This window comes from Ascidia mentula, chromosome 4, assembly GCF_947561715.1.
Source record: "Ascidia mentula chromosome 4, kaAscMent1.1, whole genome shotgun sequence".
Lineage (NCBI taxonomy): Eukaryota > Metazoa > Chordata > Ascidiacea > Phlebobranchia > Ascidiidae > Ascidia > Ascidia mentula.
The window spans coordinates 15,346,237-15,366,552 of record NC_138569.1 but is presented as its reverse complement, the minus strand read 5'-3'; the positions used below and the strand labels follow the sequence as shown (position 1 = coordinate 15,366,552).

The following is a 20,316-nucleotide window of genomic DNA, read 5'->3' as shown; positions in this document are numbered from 1 at the left end:
GATATTGTTTTTCAACAATGCTGTGCGTGTGATTGGCAGCATTAGTCAAAACCCCGGTTTGGTCACAAAGAAATACCTGATCGGGATTCCTGGCCAGTAGTATCCAAGGTTCGATTCCCTGTGTGGTCAAAAAAGGACGATAATTTTTGTGATCTAATTTAGGTTGTTTTAGCTTCTGCGTTTAGGTACTCAAGACAAAAAAGTACCTCAATTTGAAAGCAAACAATGGTTGTCTTGGCTCTTTCTAACATTGGTTAACCCCCTAAACTTGCCCGCACCGGCAGCCCTCTATCTTGGAACCTGATACTATAAAAGGGGTGGACAAAGTAGTTTGGTGAAGAGTTACTTGAGAAAACCAACAAATATCATAAAATTATAATGTTTGAATAAAGTTACGTTTTTATATATGCCAGAGGAACAGATTATTAAGTTATCAGCAAATGATTTTGTCGTCAGGTTGGTATTATGCAATATATGATACTGGTGCATTACAATGGGTAAAATAAATTGCATCACATGCAATGGGTAACCTTTAAAAAAGGTGCGGTCACTAACTGTTAGCAGTATGTCAACCTTTGCATTTTAGTAACTTAAATACGGACATTGAATTTTAACCAACCGTGGGAATCTTTTCAACAGTGTACATAGGCACCTAGTTATGAGATCTCCTCCAATAAACTAAGGTTGTCGGACCATAAAGTAAAAGAAAATCACTCATGCGAGTCAGGCTCAAATATATTACGTGGACGTTTTTTCGCGGTTTCTGTCACAGTCACGCATAGTCGCGCATAATCTTCGCACACGAATGTTAGAAGAAAACTGGTTTATATTGTTTTCAGTTTAAAGGCTGCCAAAGTGCACAAAGACATGGAAATATCTGCGACAGCAAAGAAGACATTTGTTCGACGACAAGCATATTGCCTTGGTATAACTGCTGCGTTGATGTTTTCTGGCTTTGCCGGTGTACTTAGTCTACAGTCGTCTATTAACATTGTGGCCGAACTTGGAACCACCACTTTGGCTGTAGCTTTCTCTGCAACACTTGTATGGAACCTATTTTTCACATCGCCCATGTTAAATGCAATTGGTCCAAAAAAGTGCATTGTGATTGGAGATATTTTCTTCCTGGTTTACACATTTGCAAACATTTACCCTGGTAAGATTTCAGAAGGTTTTGCGATGTTTAACGTTAGGTAGATCATTTAAATCAACGTTTTGACAACGACGTATTTGTTTCTTTGAAATGCGTTGTGATTCTTTCTACAATTCCGAATAACAAACTGTGCTGTTTTACCTTTATAACAGGTTATCAAACCCTTGTTCCCGCTTCGATATTACTTGGAATCGCCCAAGCTGTCACGTGGTCCAGTTTCCCCTTGTTCATTGGTCACTTCGGTAAACAATACGCTTTTGTCGCACGCAACGAAGCACCAAGTGAGGAAGGATCTGAAACCTGTGTGAAAAGCGAAGAGGATTACACATGTCAGCTCACCGCCATTATCTTTTCCATTGAATCTGTTCATTTGGTAAGCTTGGTTTACATTTCAGCGAATCCATATGGATTTGACTTAGATACCTGTCCTGGTCGTATCAATATTGTGTCGTTAAAAATGTTACTGAAAAGAATAAATAATATAGTGAGTGGACTGAACAATACATTTTCCCATTGAATTGTACATGTATGATCAAACGCGCCAGGTTTGGTCACTTCTTGATGGGGTGCCGAAAATTTATATGAGGCTACATAAAATAACGTCATGGGTGTATTCATGAGTTTTTCAAGCAGGTCCGAATGTTTTGAACCATTTTTCATATTCAGATTAATTTTTGGTTGTTTGTGGTCTAGCTTAACGAATCATAAACGCCCTAATCTGCGCGGGTCATCATATGAATGACATATTGCGCAAATGCGTTACTTTCCTTTTCGCAACCATTTTAACAACGACAAGGGGTTTTACACTGAGGTAACCGCACTGTAACAACTTGATGTGTTTGGTAACAATGCTACTTATTTGGAAAGTATGGCAAACGAGATGCGGTTCTCAGTGAATGTTTCCGTTTATTTTGCCAAAAATCCCAACAAACGTGATTTTGTCGGCTATTTAGCCAAAAAGATCATTGTAAGTCACTGCATAGCCGCACGGATGAGACATATTAGGTTGAAACCGTGGCCCTGTTTGCAGCTCACTAACCAAAGTACTTTTGTGTGACACCGTTGCTAACGAGGGCAAAAACATGTCTATTTCCTTTGAAAGTTGCCGAGGTTACCCTACGTAAGTTTGACGAACTGCTGAAAGTCGTGCTTCAGTCCATACGCTCACGAATGCTCGAGTTCAACAACCACAAATTGTTACATCGTTTAATTATCGTAGACAAGCCTCTGTTACGCGGTTGGGAGCTGTCATTTATGCTGTGCTTATACGAGAAACACTTTGCATCCAACACCACAAACCATTACATAACATAGATAAAAGCTTCAAACCGTATATGTCCTCACTGCAGCTTGACACATCTGAAATGGTGACGTCATTGCCGAAATTTCCTGCTGTAGCTGGTGTCACGTGATGTGGCTCTTGCGTGTCGTTATGTTTTGCCGTTCAGTTGCATGCCTGCCTCTGCGTTCTCTTGGTTGCACTGAAGATAGACGCAGTCGTGTTCGAAACGTTTGCACATAATGTATAGCAGCGTATTAGCTTTGGCGTTTTTGTTTGTAATCATCAACTCTACAACAAATTTTCGATTTTATTTACTCGGCACGTTAATTTTTTAGGTTTCCGCACATGTGCGCTAAGTAAAAAAGGTTGAGACATACCCAGGTAGTTTTAAAGCGAATACGGCTCACCTCTGCACCCCCTTACTTTTTAGCTGGTGTCTATGTGTATGATTGTAAACAGCATCGTTATTAAACAGATTATTTGATAGTGGGTATACAGCCACTAATACCACATTTGTTGTTAAACACGCACCATACTTTATGACATGGATACTTACAAAATTACAATATCAAATAGCCTGATGTCAACGCATTTATTTTCAAGAATACATGTTTCGCTAAATAAGCATCTTCAGTTCTAAAATGAAACGGAAAACAAAATAAAAAGCTGAAAAACAAATGCTAAAAACTGGCCGAGCAAGTCACTCTGACATGCAATGTCTGGTGACCTACTTGCGTGGTGTAGCACCGCGGCCGCAAGCATGCGTTGCGTGTGTAGATAAAAAAAACGTTGTGCGTATCACGTGATCGCAGGTAGTACCATTTTTTGTATGTTAATTCGTGCGTTTAAAAGTTTTTTGCCATTTGTTTTCACAAATATGGATACTTACAACCACAATAAATGTCATTGGCATTTGTAGGTATTTGGAAATCTGGCGTCCTATGGCATTTTGAAAATATTTCAGTCACATGAAGAGGTTTCCTGGAGGTGAGAACAAAATTACCAACATCCATTTTCAACATCCTAAAATACACGCTTTTGTCGTAGTGGCAATTCTACTCAAGCAACATTGAATACCTCGACGTTGCAACAAGACTCCGAGTCGTCTTGCGGTTCATCACAATGTAGTTTTAAGGAAATCAACAATGCAACTTCAAGCGATTTGAACAAATATCAGATACAAAGTTGGGAGGCAAGAATTTTCCTGTTTCTTAGTTACGCATCACTGCAAGTTATTGCGATGGTTACTCATGCGTGTCTGTTGCAAGACCCTAGTAACTACAACTGGAGCGATTCTGGCACCGAAGAAATTAACGTAAACGAGGAAGTCAACCTGATCGCAATCAAGCAAGAAACTCCCAGTTCAAACCAGGACGGTGCAACCATTGGGAACTCGACATCGAATCAAGTAGGTTGTGACCTTGGCTATTAAGTTATGCGCACATAATAAATGTTTCTCTAGTTCGGAAACTGTTTGTTTGGTGCGTTGTCAACGCTACGACACCTAACGGATATGCAACAACTTTTGCTTCTCCCGATAAACCTTTGTCATGGAATGATTCTTGCCTTTATATTTGGTGATTTTACAAGATCATATGTGTCCTGTATGTCAAGCGTTGTACAGGTAATTATTTTGTTTTGATAATGATGAGTTTTAATTCATTACAGTCATTGCAAATTTTAGGTAGGACTGGTAATGTCAGTCTTCGGTCTAGCAGAGATCATGTCGAACTTTTGCTTTAATCGATTCGGGCCAAGACTGGGAAAAAATACTTTTGTGGTTATCATGTTTACTTTCGAGTTTACGTTGCTTGTTTTCTGTTTGTTATGGAATCCTACCACAGACGTAGCATGGGTGTCCTATCTACTTGCATTCACATTTGGAATTCCTGATGGCCTGCGACATACTGTTTTAACAGGTACGTATTCACATTTTCAGTTCCAAGAACAAGTTACCAAGTGATCAAGCTTACTTTTCAGTTACGTACGTGCAGTATTTTAAGGGAAAGAGTGAAGCCTACAGCTGTTTAAGTCTTCTTACAAGCGCCGGATCAGCATTAATGTATGTGTTAAGTCGTTTCATGTGTGTGTATATGAAGATTTCTATGCTTCTTGCTATGGTAGTAATTGGGGGTGTTTGCTACATTGTCGCTGAAATAAGATTTTCAAGAAGAAATTGACTTGAAAGATTGCGGTGACTACTTAAGTGTTTAATATATGATTGTCGAATTTTTGAAAACCATCAGATTTTTTTGCACATTGTATCATTTGTAAATACATATGATAAAAAAGATCGCGCGTACTCAACATCGCTCTCTAGCGAATGCTTGCTTCCACTTTATTCAGCCAACGGGTGATAGGTATAGAGATTGTTTTTAACAATATACTGTGCGGGTGGTTGGCAGCACTGGTCAAGCACCCGAACGAAATACCAAGAAGACACTCTGATCAAGATCTGTGACCAGGATATTGTGGGTTCAAACCCCGGTGTGATGGGTTCCCCAAAACGGAATAACGTTGCCAACACTATATACTGTTTAACCTTCTATAAGCATGGAAAATTCAGATTCTGCCATGACGGTTATTGGTCTTTTCGCAATATTACACACACAAATCATTAGTTTTGGAACGGTATCATCCTGGCATCCATTAGGAAAAATAATATATTTTCCCTTGCGAACATCATCAGTTTCTGTTTAGTAAAAATATAGCAATAACACACGTAATATTTTAATGATGGTAAAAATATTCGAAAAAAATCAAAAATAATTTGACCAAGGTATGGTTTTTATTTTGTATGCGTTATTAAATTTTAGGCACTTTCTTTATTTTCTTTAGATCCTGTTTTTTCAAGTTATTGCGATGGGTATTCATGCGTGTCTCTTCCAAGACCTTATAGTAACTACAACTGGAGCGATTCTGGCACCGAAGAAATTAACGCAAACGAGGAAGTCAACCTGATCGCAATCAAGCAAGAGAGTCTCAGTTTAAACCAGGACGGCGTAACCATTTGGAACTCGACATCGATTCAAGTAGGTTGTGACCTTGGCTATTAAGTTATGCGCAGATAATAAATGTTTCTCTAGTTCGGAAACTGTTTGTTTGGTGCGTTGTCAACGCTACGACACCTAACGAATATGCAACAACTTCTCCCGATTAACCTGTATCACGGAATGATCCTTGCCTTTATATTCGGTGATTTTACAAGATCATATGTGTCCTGTATATCAAGCGTTGTACATGGTAATTATTCTATTGAGGAAATGATGAGTTTTTATCCATTACAGTTGTTGTAAATTTTAGGTAGGACTGGCAATGTCAGTCTTCGGTCTAGCGGAGATCATGACGAACTTTTGCTTTAATCGATTCGGGCCAAAACTTGGAAAAAATACTTTTGTGCTTATCATGTTTACTTTCGAGTTTACGTTGCTTGTTTTCTGTTTGTTATGGAATCCTACCACAGACCTAGCATGGGTGTCCTATCTACTTGCATTCACATTTGGAATTCCTGATGGACTGCGACAAACTATTTTAATGGGTTGGTTTTCATATTTTCAGTTCCATGAACAAGTTAACAAGTGATCAAGTTTGCATTTCAGTTACGTACGTGCAGTATTTTAAGGGAAAGAGTGAAGCCTACAGCTGTTTAAGTCTTCTTACAAGCGCCGGGTCAGCATTAATGTATGTGTTAAGTCGTTTCATGTGTGTGTATATGAAGATTGCAGTGCTTGCTGTGTTACTAATTGGTGACCTTTGCTATATTGTCGCTGAAAAGATTTTCAAGAAGTAATTGACTTCAGAGATTGCTGTGCCTACTTAAGTGTTTAAAATATGAGTGTAAACAAACCATCAGGCTTTCGTGCTACCAAGATGGTTGAAAATTTAAAGCTTGTATTTGTATTCTTATCTTCATTACAATTTGTCTAGTTTGCAAATACATACGAAAAAAAGATCGTGCGGGCTCAACATCACCCTCAAGCGAATGCTTGCTTCCACTTTATTCAGCCAACGGGTGATAGAAAGAGATTGTTTTTAACAATACTGCGCGGGTGTTTGGCAGCATTGGCCAAGCGCCCGACGCATATACCAAGATGAAAACATGATTGGGATTCGTGCTTAGGTGTTCAAACCCCTTTGTGGTCACTAAAAAAACCTGATCAGGATTCCAGGATTGGGATATTCTGAGATTTCTGATGTAGTCAAAAAAGTAAGGACCATAAATTGTGATGACCTTTTTTTTGATTTGATGTTATACAACGTTTTCGTCCGTTTAATACAGCGGTCACTAAACTACAGTCCGTCACTTTGGACCTCCAAAACAAAACCAAGTTGACAGAGCTACTAGCTAAATCTTGGTTTTATTTTGCCTTCTAGCATGGAAAATAAGGACCAGTTGCTGCCCTGACGATTACTGGTTTTTCCGCAGTAATACGCACACAAAAGCATTAGTTTTGGTACGGTATCATCCTGGCATCCATTAGGAAAATATATTTTCCCTTGTGCACATTATCATTTCCTGTGTAGTAAATACGCAACAATAAAAAGTTATTTCAAGATGTCTAGAAAACAACGACAACAAACAGACTACGGTATGTTTTTTATATTTTGTGTACGTTACCACATGTTAAGCATTTTATTTTGTTGAGAACATGTTATTTACTCTTCAATTTAGAATTACAGCGCCTGATGGTCACTATTCGCACATACATTTGGTCCTGTGTGAAAAAAGTTTTGTAACTCTTGATTTTCAACATTTAACTTCTGCATACCGCACTGCCTATCACAAAATTGGATTTAAACATATGTTGCTGAAAAATGAAACCCCTAATATGCTTTAAGTTAACATGGCACATCAACAAAACCACAAAAGGCTACCGAGATACGTTGATGTCCCAAAATTTGTTGGGGAGGCCCCTCCCTAAGGGGGGTTGCTACCGGTGAGGCCCCTTTCTGGTCTAGGAGGCCACAAACTATCTTATTGTAACACCACCTAGTGGTAACCGAAAGTGACTAGCTGTATTACTTTAATTGTAAGAAAAACATAATCAAACGACTTTATTGATTAGACAATAAAACAGACGAATCAAATGATGTTTTTGTCACAAAGTCGATACGTTTTGAACTGTTAATGACGGGTGGATGGTTTACACGAAGTCGCAGTTGCTTTCCCCTGCTGTTTTGTTACCCGCAGAAGTCTGTCGTTACAAGGTTGTTTAGTTAAGTAGCTATCTTTGTAAGTTAAATGAGCGTATTTCTGCAATGGCGACTTCATAAGGCGAATTAACCTCACTCTAAAAATCTCGTTAGGTGCTATAACACAAAACTTACAAAACACTCCCTGTTTTATCAGACAAACCGCAGCAAATCAGTCGTAAACTCATGTGCTATGTTGCTATCCAAGGTATTGTTTATATAATTTGCATCCATCTTTATGTACGGATAACGTCTATATAACTCTTTTTAAAAGAAAACACGCATTATTGAAAAACTTACCGTTCCCATTTGAATTTTATTCAAAAGGAGTTTAACCATTTAAGTGGCCGATGCTTTGTTCAAATTATCACAGGTTTGACTTGAACACTCAATTCGGGGCGAAATTGCTAAGAGTTTTCGCAAAAAATTGTATCTAAACTTCAGAGTATTAAATATCCTTTATTTGCTATTTAAAAATGTGATGACATTATTTAGGATTATTTTGTAATTTTTTGTCCTCTAAATCAGTGATTCCCAACCGGTAGTACGCGAGCGTTTCTTGATTTCAACAGGTGTAGCCTGTGTTTTATCAATGCTCATAAAATATTAGTTATCTTATCCGCAAGGTTACGTGTCGCCCGCTGTATAATCTTCAGTTTCGTCTGGTACAACAGCAATGTATTGATAAAAACAGGCGCGGTGTACCAAAACAGGTCACAAGACTAGCGGCGAAAATCGCGATTAAGCGAGTATCTAACACCACAAAGCGGCGTTTAGTCGAAACATCTTTCCTTGCCGACTATGAGACTACTGAAGTGGGAATTTCTGTTAGTAAACCACAGAATCAAGTAAACCACAGAATCAACGTAACGAATCCATAAAAGCTATGGACACCTATCTTTCATACCATACGCAGCTGCGTTTGCCCAATATAGGCAATGGCATTAAAAAAGGTCTGGAGAGTAAGTAATTTATCTGAAAGTTAGGCCACGTTTCGGACATGTTTTGGATCACCAACCCCACCTAAACCTCTTAATTCAAAGAACCGATTTCAAAGTTTTTTAACTTTGACCGGTCCTATTTCTCACCATACGGTCGCACAAAGACCGGAAATCCTGCAACGCATTTGTAGTTATTCATCATTTTTCCGTACAAACAGTGACATGTTATGCAGCCGCCTTTATCAGGATGTAATATGCAAATGTGTGTGAAACAGCTGCTTTGTACATTTGCAAGAGTGCATCCTGATGAAGGCTGTTGCATAGCAACCGAAACGTCGATATTTATAATTATTATTGCCAGCTGAGCTTTTTGTAACAAAGACGCATTCTTCAAGAAAACGCATAACCAAACAGAAAACCACTTAAGCGCAAAAAATGTGTGTGCCCTAATTCTTTTTTAAGAGTCAGTACGCCACCGCACCAGTCGCCATTAAACGCGGCTATCAGTAGACGTATACTGTATGCATTGCTGTTAGGTATTAATGAGCTACAGGGCAGTCAGAACCGGGTGCGATCACCGGAACGCAAGTAAAAAATAACACAGTCCACCTGAGAACCAAGTTCCAACTTATTTTTACATGTCATTGAGCGTAAACAAAAGAAAGTTGTTCCAGAATTGCAAAAAGACTGCTTGCCTTATGTGTCAGTAGATTTTGCTGTAGCTCAAGTAGTTCTCAGCAATTAATAATGGCTGCCGAACATCACAGCCACATGGAAACTTCAGCGACAGCAAAGAAGACATTTGTTCGACGACAAGCGTATTGCCTTGGTATAACTGCTGCGTTGATGTTTTCTGCATTTGCCGGTGTACTTAGTCTGCAGTCGTCTATTAACATTGTGGCCGAACTTGGAACCACTACTTTGGCTGTAGCTTACTCTGCAACAGTTGTATGGAACCTTTGTTTTACATCGCCAATGTTAAAGGCAATTGGTCCAAAAAAGTGCATTATGATTGGAGATATTTTCTTCCTGGTTTACACATTTGCAAACATTTACCCTGGTAAGGCTATACGGTGTTTAACATTAGGCCATTTATATCCGGTCCATTCGATTTACTGTTATACTATTTTTTGTCGTGTGCAATTTCATTGTTCTGTAACATGTAAATTACATGGTTACAAATGTGTGGCGGTAGAATGCGAACCGGTAAAAACATAAAATACTAACGTTGCATATCTGCACAGACCAGTAAGCCTTTCTTCATCCAAAGGTCTGTTTAGAGATAAGCAACACATAAGAATAAAAAAACGTTGCTTTGAAGAAAAAATCTGACACTTAATTTCTCGTTCTCTTTGGAATGTCACACTTGCGTTTTGTTTTCATAACAGGCTATTACATCCTTGTCCCCGCTTCGATATTACTTGGAATCGCCCAAGCTGTCACGTGGTCCAGTTTCCCCTTGTTCATTGGTCACTTCGGTAAACAATACGCTTTTGTCGCACGCAACGAAGCATCAAGTGAGGAAGGATCTGAAACCTGTGTGAAAAGCGAAGAGGATTACACATGTCAGCTCACCGGCGTTTTCTTTTCAATTGAATCCGTTTATTTGGTAAGCTTGGTTTGCATTTCAGCGAATCGATACGATTTTGACCTACATACGGTTTTCTATACGCGTCGATTTGTGCCTGTTAACAAAAGGATGCAAGATGAAATATATCGATCCAATAAGGGGACTGAGGAATGCATTTTTACCTCCCCCCCATTTTTACATAGACGCATTTATAAAAGTTGAAATATTGCAGACATATTTTGAAAAACTATGCGCATCCACATTGACCGAAAGGTACCACAAAGTGGATATTACTGTGCCCGCTAGTGTAATAGCTAGCACATGTGCCACTGTCGACAGCTGCACTGATGAGACCTTACAGGTCGAAACAGTGCGTGTACACCCTACCTGCACATCTCCAATATTATGTTTTTGTTGCACATATATGCGCATCCACTTCCACAAAATACGGTGAGATGCCTACTTATAACCTAAATATGTTATTTTGGCATTTGTAGGTATTTGGAAATCTGGCGTCTTATGGTATTTTGAAAATATTTCAGTCTAATGAAGAGGTTTTGTGGAGGTAAGAACAAAATTACCAACATCTGTTTTCAACATCCTAAAATACACGCTTTTGTCTTAGTGGCAATTCTACTCAAGCAACATTGAACACCTCGACGTTGCAACAAAACTCCCAGTCATCTTGCGGTTCATCACAATGTAGTTTTAAGGAAATCAACAATGCAACTTCAAGCGATTTAAACAAATATCAGATACAAAGTTGGGAGGCAAGAATTTTCCTGTTTCTTGGTTACGCATCACTGCAAGTTATTGCGATGGTTATTCATGCGTGTCTGTTGCAAGACCCTAGTAACTACAACTGGAGTGATTCTGACGTGGACGATATTAATGAAAACGAAGTTAAGTTGATCGCAAATAAGCAAGAAAGTCTCAGTTCAAACCAGGACGGTGCAACCATTGGGAACTTGGCATCGAATCAAGTAGGTTTGGCTATTAAATACAGCGTCGATTATAAATGATTTTTTTGACCACACCGGGATTTGAACCCAGGACATCCTGGGCACGAATCCCGATCAGGCATTTTGCTTGGTATACCGGTCGGGCGCTTGGTCAATGCTGCCAACCACCCACCCCAATGTTTTTCTAGTTCGGAAACTGTTTGTTTGGTGCGTTGTCAACGCTACGACACCTAACGGATTTCCAACAACTTTTGATTCTCCCGATTAACCTGTATCACGGAATGGTCCTTGCCGTTATATTTGGTGATTTTACGAGATCATATGTGTCCTGTATATCAAGCGTTGTACAGGTAATTATTCTGATTAGGGAATTATGACTTTTAATCGATTACAGTTGTTGTAATTTTTAGGTTGGACTGGTAATGTCTGTCTTCGGTCTAACGGAAATCGTGTCGAACTTTTGCTTTAATCGATTCGGGCCAAGGCTAGGAAAAAATACTTTTGTGCTTATCATGTTTACTTTCGAGTTTACGTTGCTTGTTTTCTGTTTGTTATGGAATCCTACCACAGACCTAGCATGGGTGTCCTATCTACTTGCATTCACACTTGGAATTCCTGATGGCCTGCGTCAAACTGTTTTAACAGGTTCGTATTCACATTTTCAGTTCCATGAACAAGTTAACAAATGATCAAGCTTACTTTTCAGTTACGTACGTGCAGTATTTCAAGGAAAATAGTGAAGCCTGCAGCTGTTTTAGTCTTCTCACAAGCGCCGGGTCAGCATTAATGTATGTGTTAAGTCGTTTCATGTGTGTGTATATGAAGATTTATTTGCTTCTTTCTATGTTACTGATTGGTGGTCTTTGCTACATTGTCGCTGAAATAAGATTTTCACAAAGAAACTTCACTTCAGTAACTGGTGTGATCGAAAAAACTTATTAAGTTTTTCAAAGCTTATATTGTCGAATTGGCATATTGATCGAAATTTTTTTTTGCAAAACCAGGCCATTCTTTTTGAAATTGCATGCTTTATTCAGGATTTTGCCGTTTCATACACATGTAATTATGTTTTGTATCATCACGTGTTTTGTTTAAGCATTTTTCATAAAATTTATGTTTTTTGTTTGCTTGTAGGGAATTCGGCTTGTGATAATTCGAAACCTTTCAGCGTTTGTTTAAACCCGGTCTTTTAAAACCGCTGTCAATTCTTTTACATTTACAACCCGTCTTACTGGCCTTCGCAAGATATCTCGCTTGCGCTTCTTCTTTTATACCTTTGTTTTCCATCGTCTTTGATATTGCCCAGGAAATTTGCGACTCTTTTTACAAATAAACTGATCTTAGTTTGGTCCCAGAAGTTTTGGTTATTTTACAAATCAAACTTTTGGTCGCACAGATCAGCATGCTTTTTGTCTCCCAGATCATAGCCTTTGGGGTTGCGGAGTTACAACCATAAAACACTATTCTATTGTGCAACTCCGTCAGAAACTTCTGTCAAACCATTTCTGACCCTTCATGCTGATCAGACAGTTAAGTTAATCAGAATTGCTCTTCTGGCACTTAGTTTCTAAAGTGTTCCAAGTTTGCTGTTGACGAGTGAAGCCATGCCGTTGGCAAAAGTTTTGTTGCACCCCTCCCCTGAGGAGGAACGAAGGAAACACAAGAAAAAGAGATTGGTTCAATCACCAAACTCCTACTTCATGGATGTAAAGTGTCCAGGTTGCTATAAGATCACAACCGTCTTTAGTCACGCACAAACTGTTGTTTTGTGTGTTGGATGTTCTACTGTTCTGTGCCAACCAACCGGAGGAAGGGCAAGGCTTACAGAAGGTTGCTCTTTCAGAAGAAAGCAGCACTAACCTCACTAAATAAGCAACAAAAATAGCAGTACAGACAGTTAAGGTTTTTTGAAGGAAAGTTGCCTGCGTTGTTTTAACAAATCAAATTCTCGTGATTGTTTAGGCGCCCCCATACGTTTTATCATGATGAAACGTTTTTCACGGATGGCTGCACATCACCCGCCAAGAAGAAAATATGTGAAATGGCAAACAAAACAGGATGGTAGATCTAGCATGATTGAACAAAAGGCATATGATCTTAAAATCTATGATGTACAATGCTTGAGTACACAACTAAAGCTGTTTGATGATTGCCAGAACGCTAGCTTCGTGTATCTGATGTATATTTGTTTAACTGCTTTTGTTGAATAACTTTTAATGACGGCATATATTTTCTTATATAGGCTACTAATACTAAAGAAAAGGGGAAAACCGATTTCTTTATCAAGAAAAGTCATTTTTGTAGAAAAGAGTAGGCCTAATCCAAATTTTTCAAAAAATTTTTCACAGAAACTATTGGCTAATGCATTATTATATAAAAAAAAAAAGTATGCTTACCGGAAAACATCTTCCTCAGATCCTCACAAATTACAAACTTTACAATCTTGTTCATGAATATATTATATACTCATCCAGTCCATGACTATATATATGTTACCAAAGTAAAATTTCCTGAATAGTAAGACTTGTTTTACCACTGACACATCAAAGATTAAATAAATGTACAAAACTGTATAATAAATAATATGGAATAAAACCAAACAAATGCTACTATTTGGTTTTATTGTGTTTAACACTTCTGTATGAACTGAATGCATGACCAGTAGATAATATTATTATCTACCACAAAATCAACAAAAATAGTAAAATTTACTTTGGTATTTTTTGGCAGTAGATCTTTTTAAATCAGAACAATTGACATTAAAATGAGAGTGAAATGCCAAGTGGAGGTTGTAAACCGAAATGTTGCTTCACAAGGAATGCGAGGAGGTTGTGGAAAAGCTGCCCAAGCCACATTGTTTCTAGCCCGTAAACCTGGGGACGTCGTGTTTCTTATGTACTGCACTGTAAAAGACAAGCAAGGAGTAAAATACAAAGTGAAGGCAAACATTCAACAAATATTTGGAAAGTTTCTTTCTGAAGGCAAGGCAACCATCAGACTATGTGAACCTTCAGTAGATTTGTGCATTAAAAAGGCCGATCCCAATGAGCTTAGAAGAATATTGAGTGCTCTTGCAATGGCACACAAGGGCCAAACACTGTCTGGCCAAAGTGTACTTTCGTCTATGGCACCTGCCAAAACAAAACACATTGAAGCTCCGAAAACCAAGTTAAACATTCAAAGCAAAAGTGATTATCCAATGACAACTTCATTTCCAACGAAACTTGAAAAACTCAGGGTTAATGGTTGTCAGCTTGTTAAAATTGATTCAAGAATATTTGGTCTTAGACATTTGACTTTACTGGATTTAAGCTCTAATAAAATTAAATCCATTCCAATCCATATTGGTGAAATGACCTTGGCCGAGTTGACGTTGTCAGACAACTTGATCACTGAGTTCCCGAAACAGCTTTGTTCTGCAACATCTCCACTTTGTAAAACATTAAAAACATTGTCCATGGACTACAATGAACTGACATATCTTCCAGACAGCTTCTGTTTGTTAGGAGAGCTTTGGCAACTTCAACTTAGCCACAACAAACTAATAAAGCTGCCCACACAAATTGGCAAACTACGTAATTTAAAGCGCTTTTGGGCATCACACAATCAACTTTGCTTTTTACCTTATACCTTTATTAACTTGCGATTAGAAAAACTAGATTTATTTATGAACAGCTTTGTGCTTGACTCTGTAGAAAGAACATCTCGTGATGTTTTCACGATTAAAAAAATTTTATCTCTCAAAGAATGCAGTGCCCGAACTGTAAGAAGATGCAACATACCATTTGACAACAAGGAAGTGTTTTCTCATGTCATAATTAAATACCTTAAGTCCGCCAAGCAATGTCCGTGTGCAAAGTATTGCTTTGAATCCTTTGCTATGTGCATGCTTACATACGATTTAAAGCAGATTTGTGAAAGTATGATTGGTTTGGACATTTCTGGGCAAACAAACGTCTCAATTGAATCCATACTTTGCTCTGAGAAATGTGTTGCAAAATATCTTGCACGTGGTCTTTTCCAATGACTTTCTATATCCTTTTTTTAGTATTACAGTATTTTTCACTGTGTAAACTTTCTTCTATGTGCCCAGTACTGTATTAGCGCTTAACAGATGCATGATACCCTAAAAGTCCAATATTTTTTTGCGCTGATGACTACTATGTAATGAACAATCAATACAGAAGGTAAAATAACATGTGGACCAATAATTCAATTTAAATTTATTTTGCATACAAGGAATATGAACGAGTATGAACAATAATGTGCAAAATAAAATGGCATGGGCACCGTGTTTGAGGTGATCTACGGGAACATCGCCTTCTGTAGTTGGGTCGCACTGGGGACAGATGGGTGCGGCAATACCCTTACGGGTGCCGTATGGTCTATACGTCGCGGCTTGCGGCCGAATTAACGACGGTTGATGCACTGTGCTACGGCAGCGCGGTCTATGCGACGATGTACGGCTGCAACGACTTGGTCTTGCGCCCTCGGCCGCACATCACCGCGAATGGCCCAATGGTGAAAAATTTAATATAAAATGACTTTTTCGTGCACAGTTTCGTTTGATGTGACGATTTTGACAGATGACTTAGTTTTGGGCGTGAGAAATAGCTCCCATGTGGATGGGACAGCAGCGGGAAACTGCTACGATGTCCAAATAAGCATGGCCTTTTTTGCTTGGGCTAGCGTTATTTCACAACTCACAAGCATGTTTCCATGTGCCCCGCAGGCATTAAATTATTGTAGCCGCATATCCAAAAAGTAAAGTTTGTGACAAGTGTATTGCTGCAATGAATGACGTTTGCTGTGAAACTTTGGTTAATCTGCATTACACAATTGAAGCATATTTTTTGTATGAAAGTTTACCTGGAAGTGAAAGGTAGTGATATTAATATATATTATTCAAGTATTTGTAAAGCTATCGTTTTCATGTTCAGAAATGTTTGGTTGCGTGGAATCCCCCAAAAAAGAGACAGCAATTCAGAATTTATTCTGGCTGACAACTTTGCTGATGTCGGTGCCAGCAGTTCTCCCCAGCCTTTTTTTGAAAACCCTGGTCAGTATGTGTAATGTTTATGGTATATAATGTTCAAGCATGTCTGAAAATTATATTTTTGGTCTATTATATTTAAAGAGGATTCCAGCATTGGAAGTATTAAAGAAGATAATTCCTTTTCTTCTGATGCTGCTGCTGCAGACATGCCCGAAATTGCAACTCAATTAGAAGAACCAAGTTGCAAAAGAATAAAGACAGACAAACTGAAGGTACAGGTATGCTCAAGCCTATACTTAATTCATGTCATTATGAATAAAAACTAAACTCGGTAATGTTTTTGTTTTACAGTCAGAAAGACAAAATTATTTAGGGCAAAGTTCAAGTCATCTTGTGGCACTTCAGGAAAGGAAGTTAGATCGACTTGACCACTTCGGTCAATTTGTGGTGGCACAATTGAGAAAAAAACCTTCAGAGGTTGTTGAGGCACATATGAAGGAAATAAACAGTGTACTGTTTGCTGATTGAACTCTGAATTTAATGTTACACAACAGTCCACTTAAACTGATGATTTTGCTACTGTTTCAGAATTCCTTTCAATGTTCTTTTCATTTCTTTTTAACTAAATTTAAAAAATAATAAAACTAACATATATTAAGTTGTTTTTTTTGTGAGGAATTGTTTGAGGTGATACAAAATATATAGTTAGCCTTTATGTGTGTGTGCCTAAAATGTGTGCGGCCTAAATGCTGTGTGTGGTGCATACGCCCGCACAAGGAGGCAGGTTCGCGAGCAAAAAACTGCACCTCGTGCACATGTGCAACATAGCGGTTGCCATCAGCAACACAGCGGTTGCCATGTGCAACATAGACGTTGCCATCTGCAACATAGCGGTTGCCTTCTGGCACGTGGCGGGTTGACATGTTGCACCTTTAAGTTAACGTGTTATCAATTCTATTTTGGACAGCAAGATGGATATTCTTCATCGCCACACCCTGAACAAGGTTTTATTGTATACCTTATCAAATTGTATTCCTACGTTTTTTTATTTTTCAACAGATCACTTTATCCAATTTTGTGGGCATGGTAGGTGCATACAACAAAGGAGGCAATCATTGGAACCTGTTGGTAATTTAGAAATAATAAATTGTCTTAACTACAAAGACATTGAACAAACGTGATAATATACTCCATATTGCAGATTGTCCACTGGAAAACACAGACTATAACTTTAATTGATCCATTTTATCCAAGCCAACCAAATAATTGTGAAGCAGTGTCGAAATTTCAGTAAGTTAAATCATATTTTTATCAGACTACCACCATTCAATTTTGCATTCATACACCTTTTATTTGCTTGCAAAAAGATCTTACTTATTACTTCGGAAAAATAAAAGTGACGCACATCTGCAAGTCACCACATACCAACCGATAAAACACCCAATACAACAAGATGCACACAACTGTGGCATTTTTGTCTTGAAGGTAAAGCTCAATAACATAAAAATCCGTTGTAACAGAAAGCATTTGTTCTGTTTCAGATTGCTGAATACTTGTTTAATGCTCCAAAGTTGGACTCCACCATTCCATTTCAAGTGTACTTTCCAAGTACTAAAAGGGCACTGCAAAAGAGCAGAAAACATTTTAAATAATTCAGGTAATCACTTTTGAATTACGCTTTAATAAATGCTTAAAACTTGACAGCTGCCTGATAATCCTAAGTGTCTTTTTTATATTGTACAAACATAAGGGTAAAATAATATACACAAGTACAATGTAATGAGGTTTAACGTTGAAATTAGTCACTAACTACACTTCATTAGCCCAGTCCCCTTTTGGTTTCAAGGTTAGGGGACCCATGCGTTGTACATGCAATCTAGGGTCAGATTATGGCTCTATATGTTTGGCCAAATGTGTCAGTCCAGCCACATTCAAAGGGGTTTCCATACCTTTATGCTCATTTCAATTTTTATTCAGATAATTTAGCTAATCTATGCAGCCAGTGCGGAAAAGGTTCACAAATTGGAAAATGGGTAATTATTCTCTCTACCCAATATGCTAATTTACGAAACTTGTAATAAGTGTATACCACTTTTTTTAGATTGGATGTGACAGATGCTGGAGGTGGTACCATGCAAGATGTATGGGAATTCCAGAAAGTTTTGCTACATCCGTATTTTGGCCATGTCCTGTTTGTATTTAACAGCTTTTTGATTGTTCATTTTCTTTTCTTATTTCCTGTGAAATAAATAACAAGTAGGCATCAGTAAGGATAGTTTAATTTTGTGCGTGCAAAGGGATTGCCAAAAAGGAACTAAGCTTGCTAAACCCTGGGGGAGGGGGTTAATGTTCAGCTGTATGTTCACAAAAATTGCAAGTGTTTTTGCTTCTGTTGTCAAGTTTCCATCTTGCAGTAAGACTGATCCTTGCACTAAACTTCTGTGTCTCTAAGCTCTGAACGGAATTTACCAAGTTTACCAGTTTAAACCTTGATAAACATCATGTTTTTGCATGTTTCTTGTGTTGACAAAATAACTGTTAGTTAAAAATTAGCGGTCCAGCGTAAAAAACGTCAAACTGGATTGATCTGTCACAAAATGTAAAATTTTTTCCCCTGCAGTTCAACCACAAACCAAAACCCGAATACACTAGACCCAGGAATTCCTGTAGCAAAAGTTTTTTACCAAGTGGAGCTGTAATCATGTTGAACACGTTAACAAACCCAAAACTTGACTAAATATCACCGAAATAACAGCAAAAGTAACTTTACCACGTGTGGAGCTGTAATTCTTGGTCGAACTTAGCAATAATCCGTATATCCAGTGATGTTCAACATGTTCACCGGCATGTTGCGGTTCGCAACATGGATGTGCAGAATGTGCACCGGGTGGCGTGTTTGCGCCACGACCTCTGTTGCGCACAAGAGCGCCGCAAACTGTCAGGGGATTCCCCGTCCGCAATTGTCGATTAACCAGCCTAAAGCAAAACGTAAATATGCCAACTGGGTTAAAGAACGTTTTCTTTGATCGTAATTGGCAGTCTCAGTCATCCCGAGGACTGATAAAATATGATGGTGTAATTCGAAGGTGGTCAGGATCAGTAGCAAGTTGCGGTTTTTGGATCATTGTTGATGATCAATCACGCGTGTCGGTGAAGTAAACACCATAGTATACCAATGAGTATACTATACAGTTTAAACAGAATCCTGATATATTCAACTAATTTTTAAATTTCAGAATTTAAATAACAATAAGTGTACGACATAGTAAATTCGGAATATAACATCTTGCAACTAATTTTGTACATTTTGATGCCGACTAATAACCACCCACCTACAGCCCTACTATTCCTTACTGAGGGAAATTTTTCACCGTTTAAGAATCACTAGTGAAGTGGTTTAACCTCGTTATAACACCTCTGTATTGTGTTGATTTACTTAATGATGATTGGATGCTAAATACCCCTAACTTCCACCAGCAAAATATAGCATCTTCCTGGCGGCTCCTAATGTATTGATATTATATAATTGCGCCACAATTATATTGTTTACTTTCGAGTTTACGTTGCTTGTTTTCTGTTTGTTATGGAATCCTACCACAGACTTAGCATGGGTGTCCTATCTACTTGCATTCACACTTGGAATTCCTGATGGCCTGCGTCAAACTGTTTTAATGGGTTCGTATTCACATTTTCAGTTCCATGAACAAGTTAACAAATGATCAAGCTTACTTTTCAGTTACGTACGTGCAGTATTTCAAGGAAAATAGTGAAGCCTGCAGCTGTTTTAGTCTTCTCACAAGCGCCGGGTCAGCATTAATATATGTGTTAAGTCGTTTCATGTGTGTGTATATGAAGATTTCTATGCTTCTTTCTATGTTACTGATTGGTGGTCTTTGCTACATTGTCGCTGAAAGAAGATTTTTGCAAAGAAACTTCACTTCAGTAACTGGTGTGATCGAAAAAACTTATTAAGTTTTTCAAAGCTTATATTGTCGAATTGGCATATTGATCGAAATTTTTTTTGCAAAACCAGGCCATTTTTTTTGAAATTGCATGCTTTATTCAGGATTTTGCCGTTTCATACACATGTAAATTATGTTTTGTATCATCAGGTGTTTTGTTTAAGCATTTTTCATAAAATTTATGTTTTTTGTTTGCTTGTAGGGAATTCGGCTTGTGATAATTCGAAACCTTTTAGAGTTTGTTTAAATCCGGCCTT

General features: G+C 38.2%; 5 protein-coding genes and 1 long non-coding RNA gene across 8 annotated transcripts; 5 read left to right on the top strand and 1 right to left on the bottom strand.

Annotated features, from left to right (window-relative positions):
* Positions 1–825: 825 nt before the first annotated feature.
* LOC145898993 (protein unc-93 homolog A-like) lies at positions 826–5,444 on the top strand. 2 transcript variants are annotated; one of them, XM_082987697.1, is made up of 8 exons: positions 826–1,156; positions 1,306–1,526; positions 3,355–3,422; positions 3,483–3,843; positions 3,898–4,059; positions 4,120–4,354; positions 4,416–4,497; positions 5,274–5,444. In XM_082987697.1, the coding sequence occupies exons 1-8, from the start codon at positions 868–870 to the stop codon at positions 5,332–5,334; spliced, it is 1,479 nt and encodes a 492-aa protein (XP_082843823.1). In that variant the 5' UTR covers positions 826–867; the 3' UTR covers positions 5,335–5,444. The 2 variants fall into 2 exon arrangements, with proteins under 2 accessions (XP_082843823.1, XP_082843824.1); XM_082987698.1 differs by lacking the exons at positions 4,416–4,497; positions 5,274–5,444 and having other exon boundaries at positions 4,104–4,307.
* Positions 5,445–9,316: 3,872 nt separating this feature from the next.
* On the top strand, positions 9,317–12,043 carry LOC145898151 (protein unc-93 homolog A-like). The gene is made up of 7 exons (XM_082986585.1): positions 9,317–9,629; positions 9,958–10,178; positions 10,637–10,704; positions 10,765–11,122; positions 11,290–11,451; positions 11,512–11,746; positions 11,808–12,043. Exons 1-7 carry the CDS (start codon positions 9,317–9,319, stop codon positions 12,041–12,043), a joined length of 1,593 nt encoding a protein of 530 aa, XP_082842711.1.
* Positions 12,044–13,837: 1,794 nt separating this feature from the next.
* Positions 13,838–15,271, top strand: LOC145897714 (leucine-rich repeat protein 1-like). The gene has a single exon (XM_082986117.1). It carries the CDS (start codon positions 13,866–13,868, stop codon positions 15,126–15,128), a length of 1,263 nt encoding a protein of 420 aa, XP_082842243.1. The 5' UTR covers positions 13,838–13,865; the 3' UTR covers positions 15,129–15,271.
* Positions 15,272–15,724: 453 nt separating this feature from the next.
* Positions 15,725–16,684, top strand: LOC145897715 (uncharacterized). 2 transcript variants are annotated; one of them, XM_082986118.1, is made up of 4 exons: positions 15,725–15,983; positions 16,042–16,160; positions 16,239–16,375; positions 16,449–16,684. In XM_082986118.1, exons 1-4 carry the CDS (start codon positions 15,895–15,897, stop codon positions 16,623–16,625), a joined length of 522 nt encoding a protein of 173 aa, XP_082842244.1. In that variant the 5' UTR covers positions 15,725–15,894; the 3' UTR covers positions 16,626–16,684. The 2 variants fall into 2 exon arrangements, with proteins under 2 accessions (XP_082842244.1, XP_082842245.1); XM_082986119.1 differs by having other exon boundaries at positions 15,727–15,983; positions 16,239–16,369.
* A 277-nt stretch (positions 16,685–16,961) lies between these two features.
* LOC145897716 (uncharacterized) lies at positions 16,962–18,301 on the top strand. Its single transcript, XM_082986120.1, has 6 exons — positions 16,962–17,101; positions 17,157–17,225; positions 17,299–17,387; positions 17,465–17,582; positions 17,639–17,754; positions 18,199–18,301. The coding sequence occupies exons 1-5, from the start codon at positions 17,069–17,071 to the stop codon at positions 17,747–17,749; spliced, it is 420 nt and encodes a 139-aa protein (XP_082842246.1). The 5' UTR covers positions 16,962–17,068; the 3' UTR covers positions 17,750–17,754; positions 18,199–18,301.
* Positions 17,448–18,967, bottom strand: LOC145897717 (uncharacterized). Its single transcript, XR_014402398.1, has 3 exons — positions 18,868–18,967; positions 18,187–18,335; positions 17,448–17,719 (listed from the first exon to the last, which is right to left on the bottom strand). It is a non-coding gene; the product is annotated as an uncharacterized LOC145897717 (long non-coding RNA).
* Between the last annotated feature and the right edge of the window lie 1,349 nt (positions 18,968–20,316).

Coding starts and splice junctions, on each gene's coding strand:
- LOC145898993 (XM_082987697.1), top strand. CDS start 868: ATGGAAATATCTGCGACAGCAAAGAAGACATTTGTTCGACGACAAGCA. Junction 1,157..1,305: donor ATTTGCAAACATTTACCCTG/GTAAGATTTCAG, acceptor CCTTTATAACAG/GTTATCAAACCCTTGTTCCC. Junction 4,060..4,119: donor GTATGTCAAGCGTTGTACAG/GTAATTATTTTG, acceptor TGCAAATTTTAG/GTAGGACTGGTAATGTCAGT.
- LOC145898151 (XM_082986585.1), top strand. CDS start 9,317: ATGGCTGCCGAACATCACAGCCACATGGAAACTTCAGCGACAGCAAAG. Junction 10,705..10,764: donor AATGAAGAGGTTTTGTGGAG/GTAAGAACAAAA, acceptor CTTTTGTCTTAG/TGGCAATTCTACTCAAGCAA. Junction 11,747..11,807: donor GCGTCAAACTGTTTTAACAG/GTTCGTATTCAC, acceptor CTTACTTTTCAG/TTACGTACGTGCAGTATTTC.
- LOC145897714 (XM_082986117.1), top strand. CDS start 13,866: ATGAGAGTGAAATGCCAAGTGGAGGTTGTAAACCGAAATGTTGCTTCA.
- LOC145897715 (XM_082986118.1), top strand. CDS start 15,895: ATGAATGACGTTTGCTGTGAAACTTTGGTTAATCTGCATTACACAATT. Junction 15,984..16,041: donor AGTTTACCTGGAAGTGAAAG/GTAGTGATATTA, acceptor TTTCATGTTCAG/AAATGTTTGGTTGCGTGGAA. Junction 16,376..16,448: donor CAGACAAACTGAAGGTACAG/GTATGCTCAAGC, acceptor TTTGTTTTACAG/TCAGAAAGACAAAATTATTT.
- LOC145897716 (XM_082986120.1), top strand. CDS start 17,069: ATGGATATTCTTCATCGCCACACCCTGAACAAG. Junction 17,102..17,156: donor ATCGCCACACCCTGAACAAG/GTTTTATTGTAT, acceptor ATTTTTCAACAG/ATCACTTTATCCAATTTTGT. Junction 17,583..17,638: donor GTGGCATTTTTGTCTTGAAG/GTAAAGCTCAAT, acceptor GTTCTGTTTCAG/ATTGCTGAATACTTGTTTAA.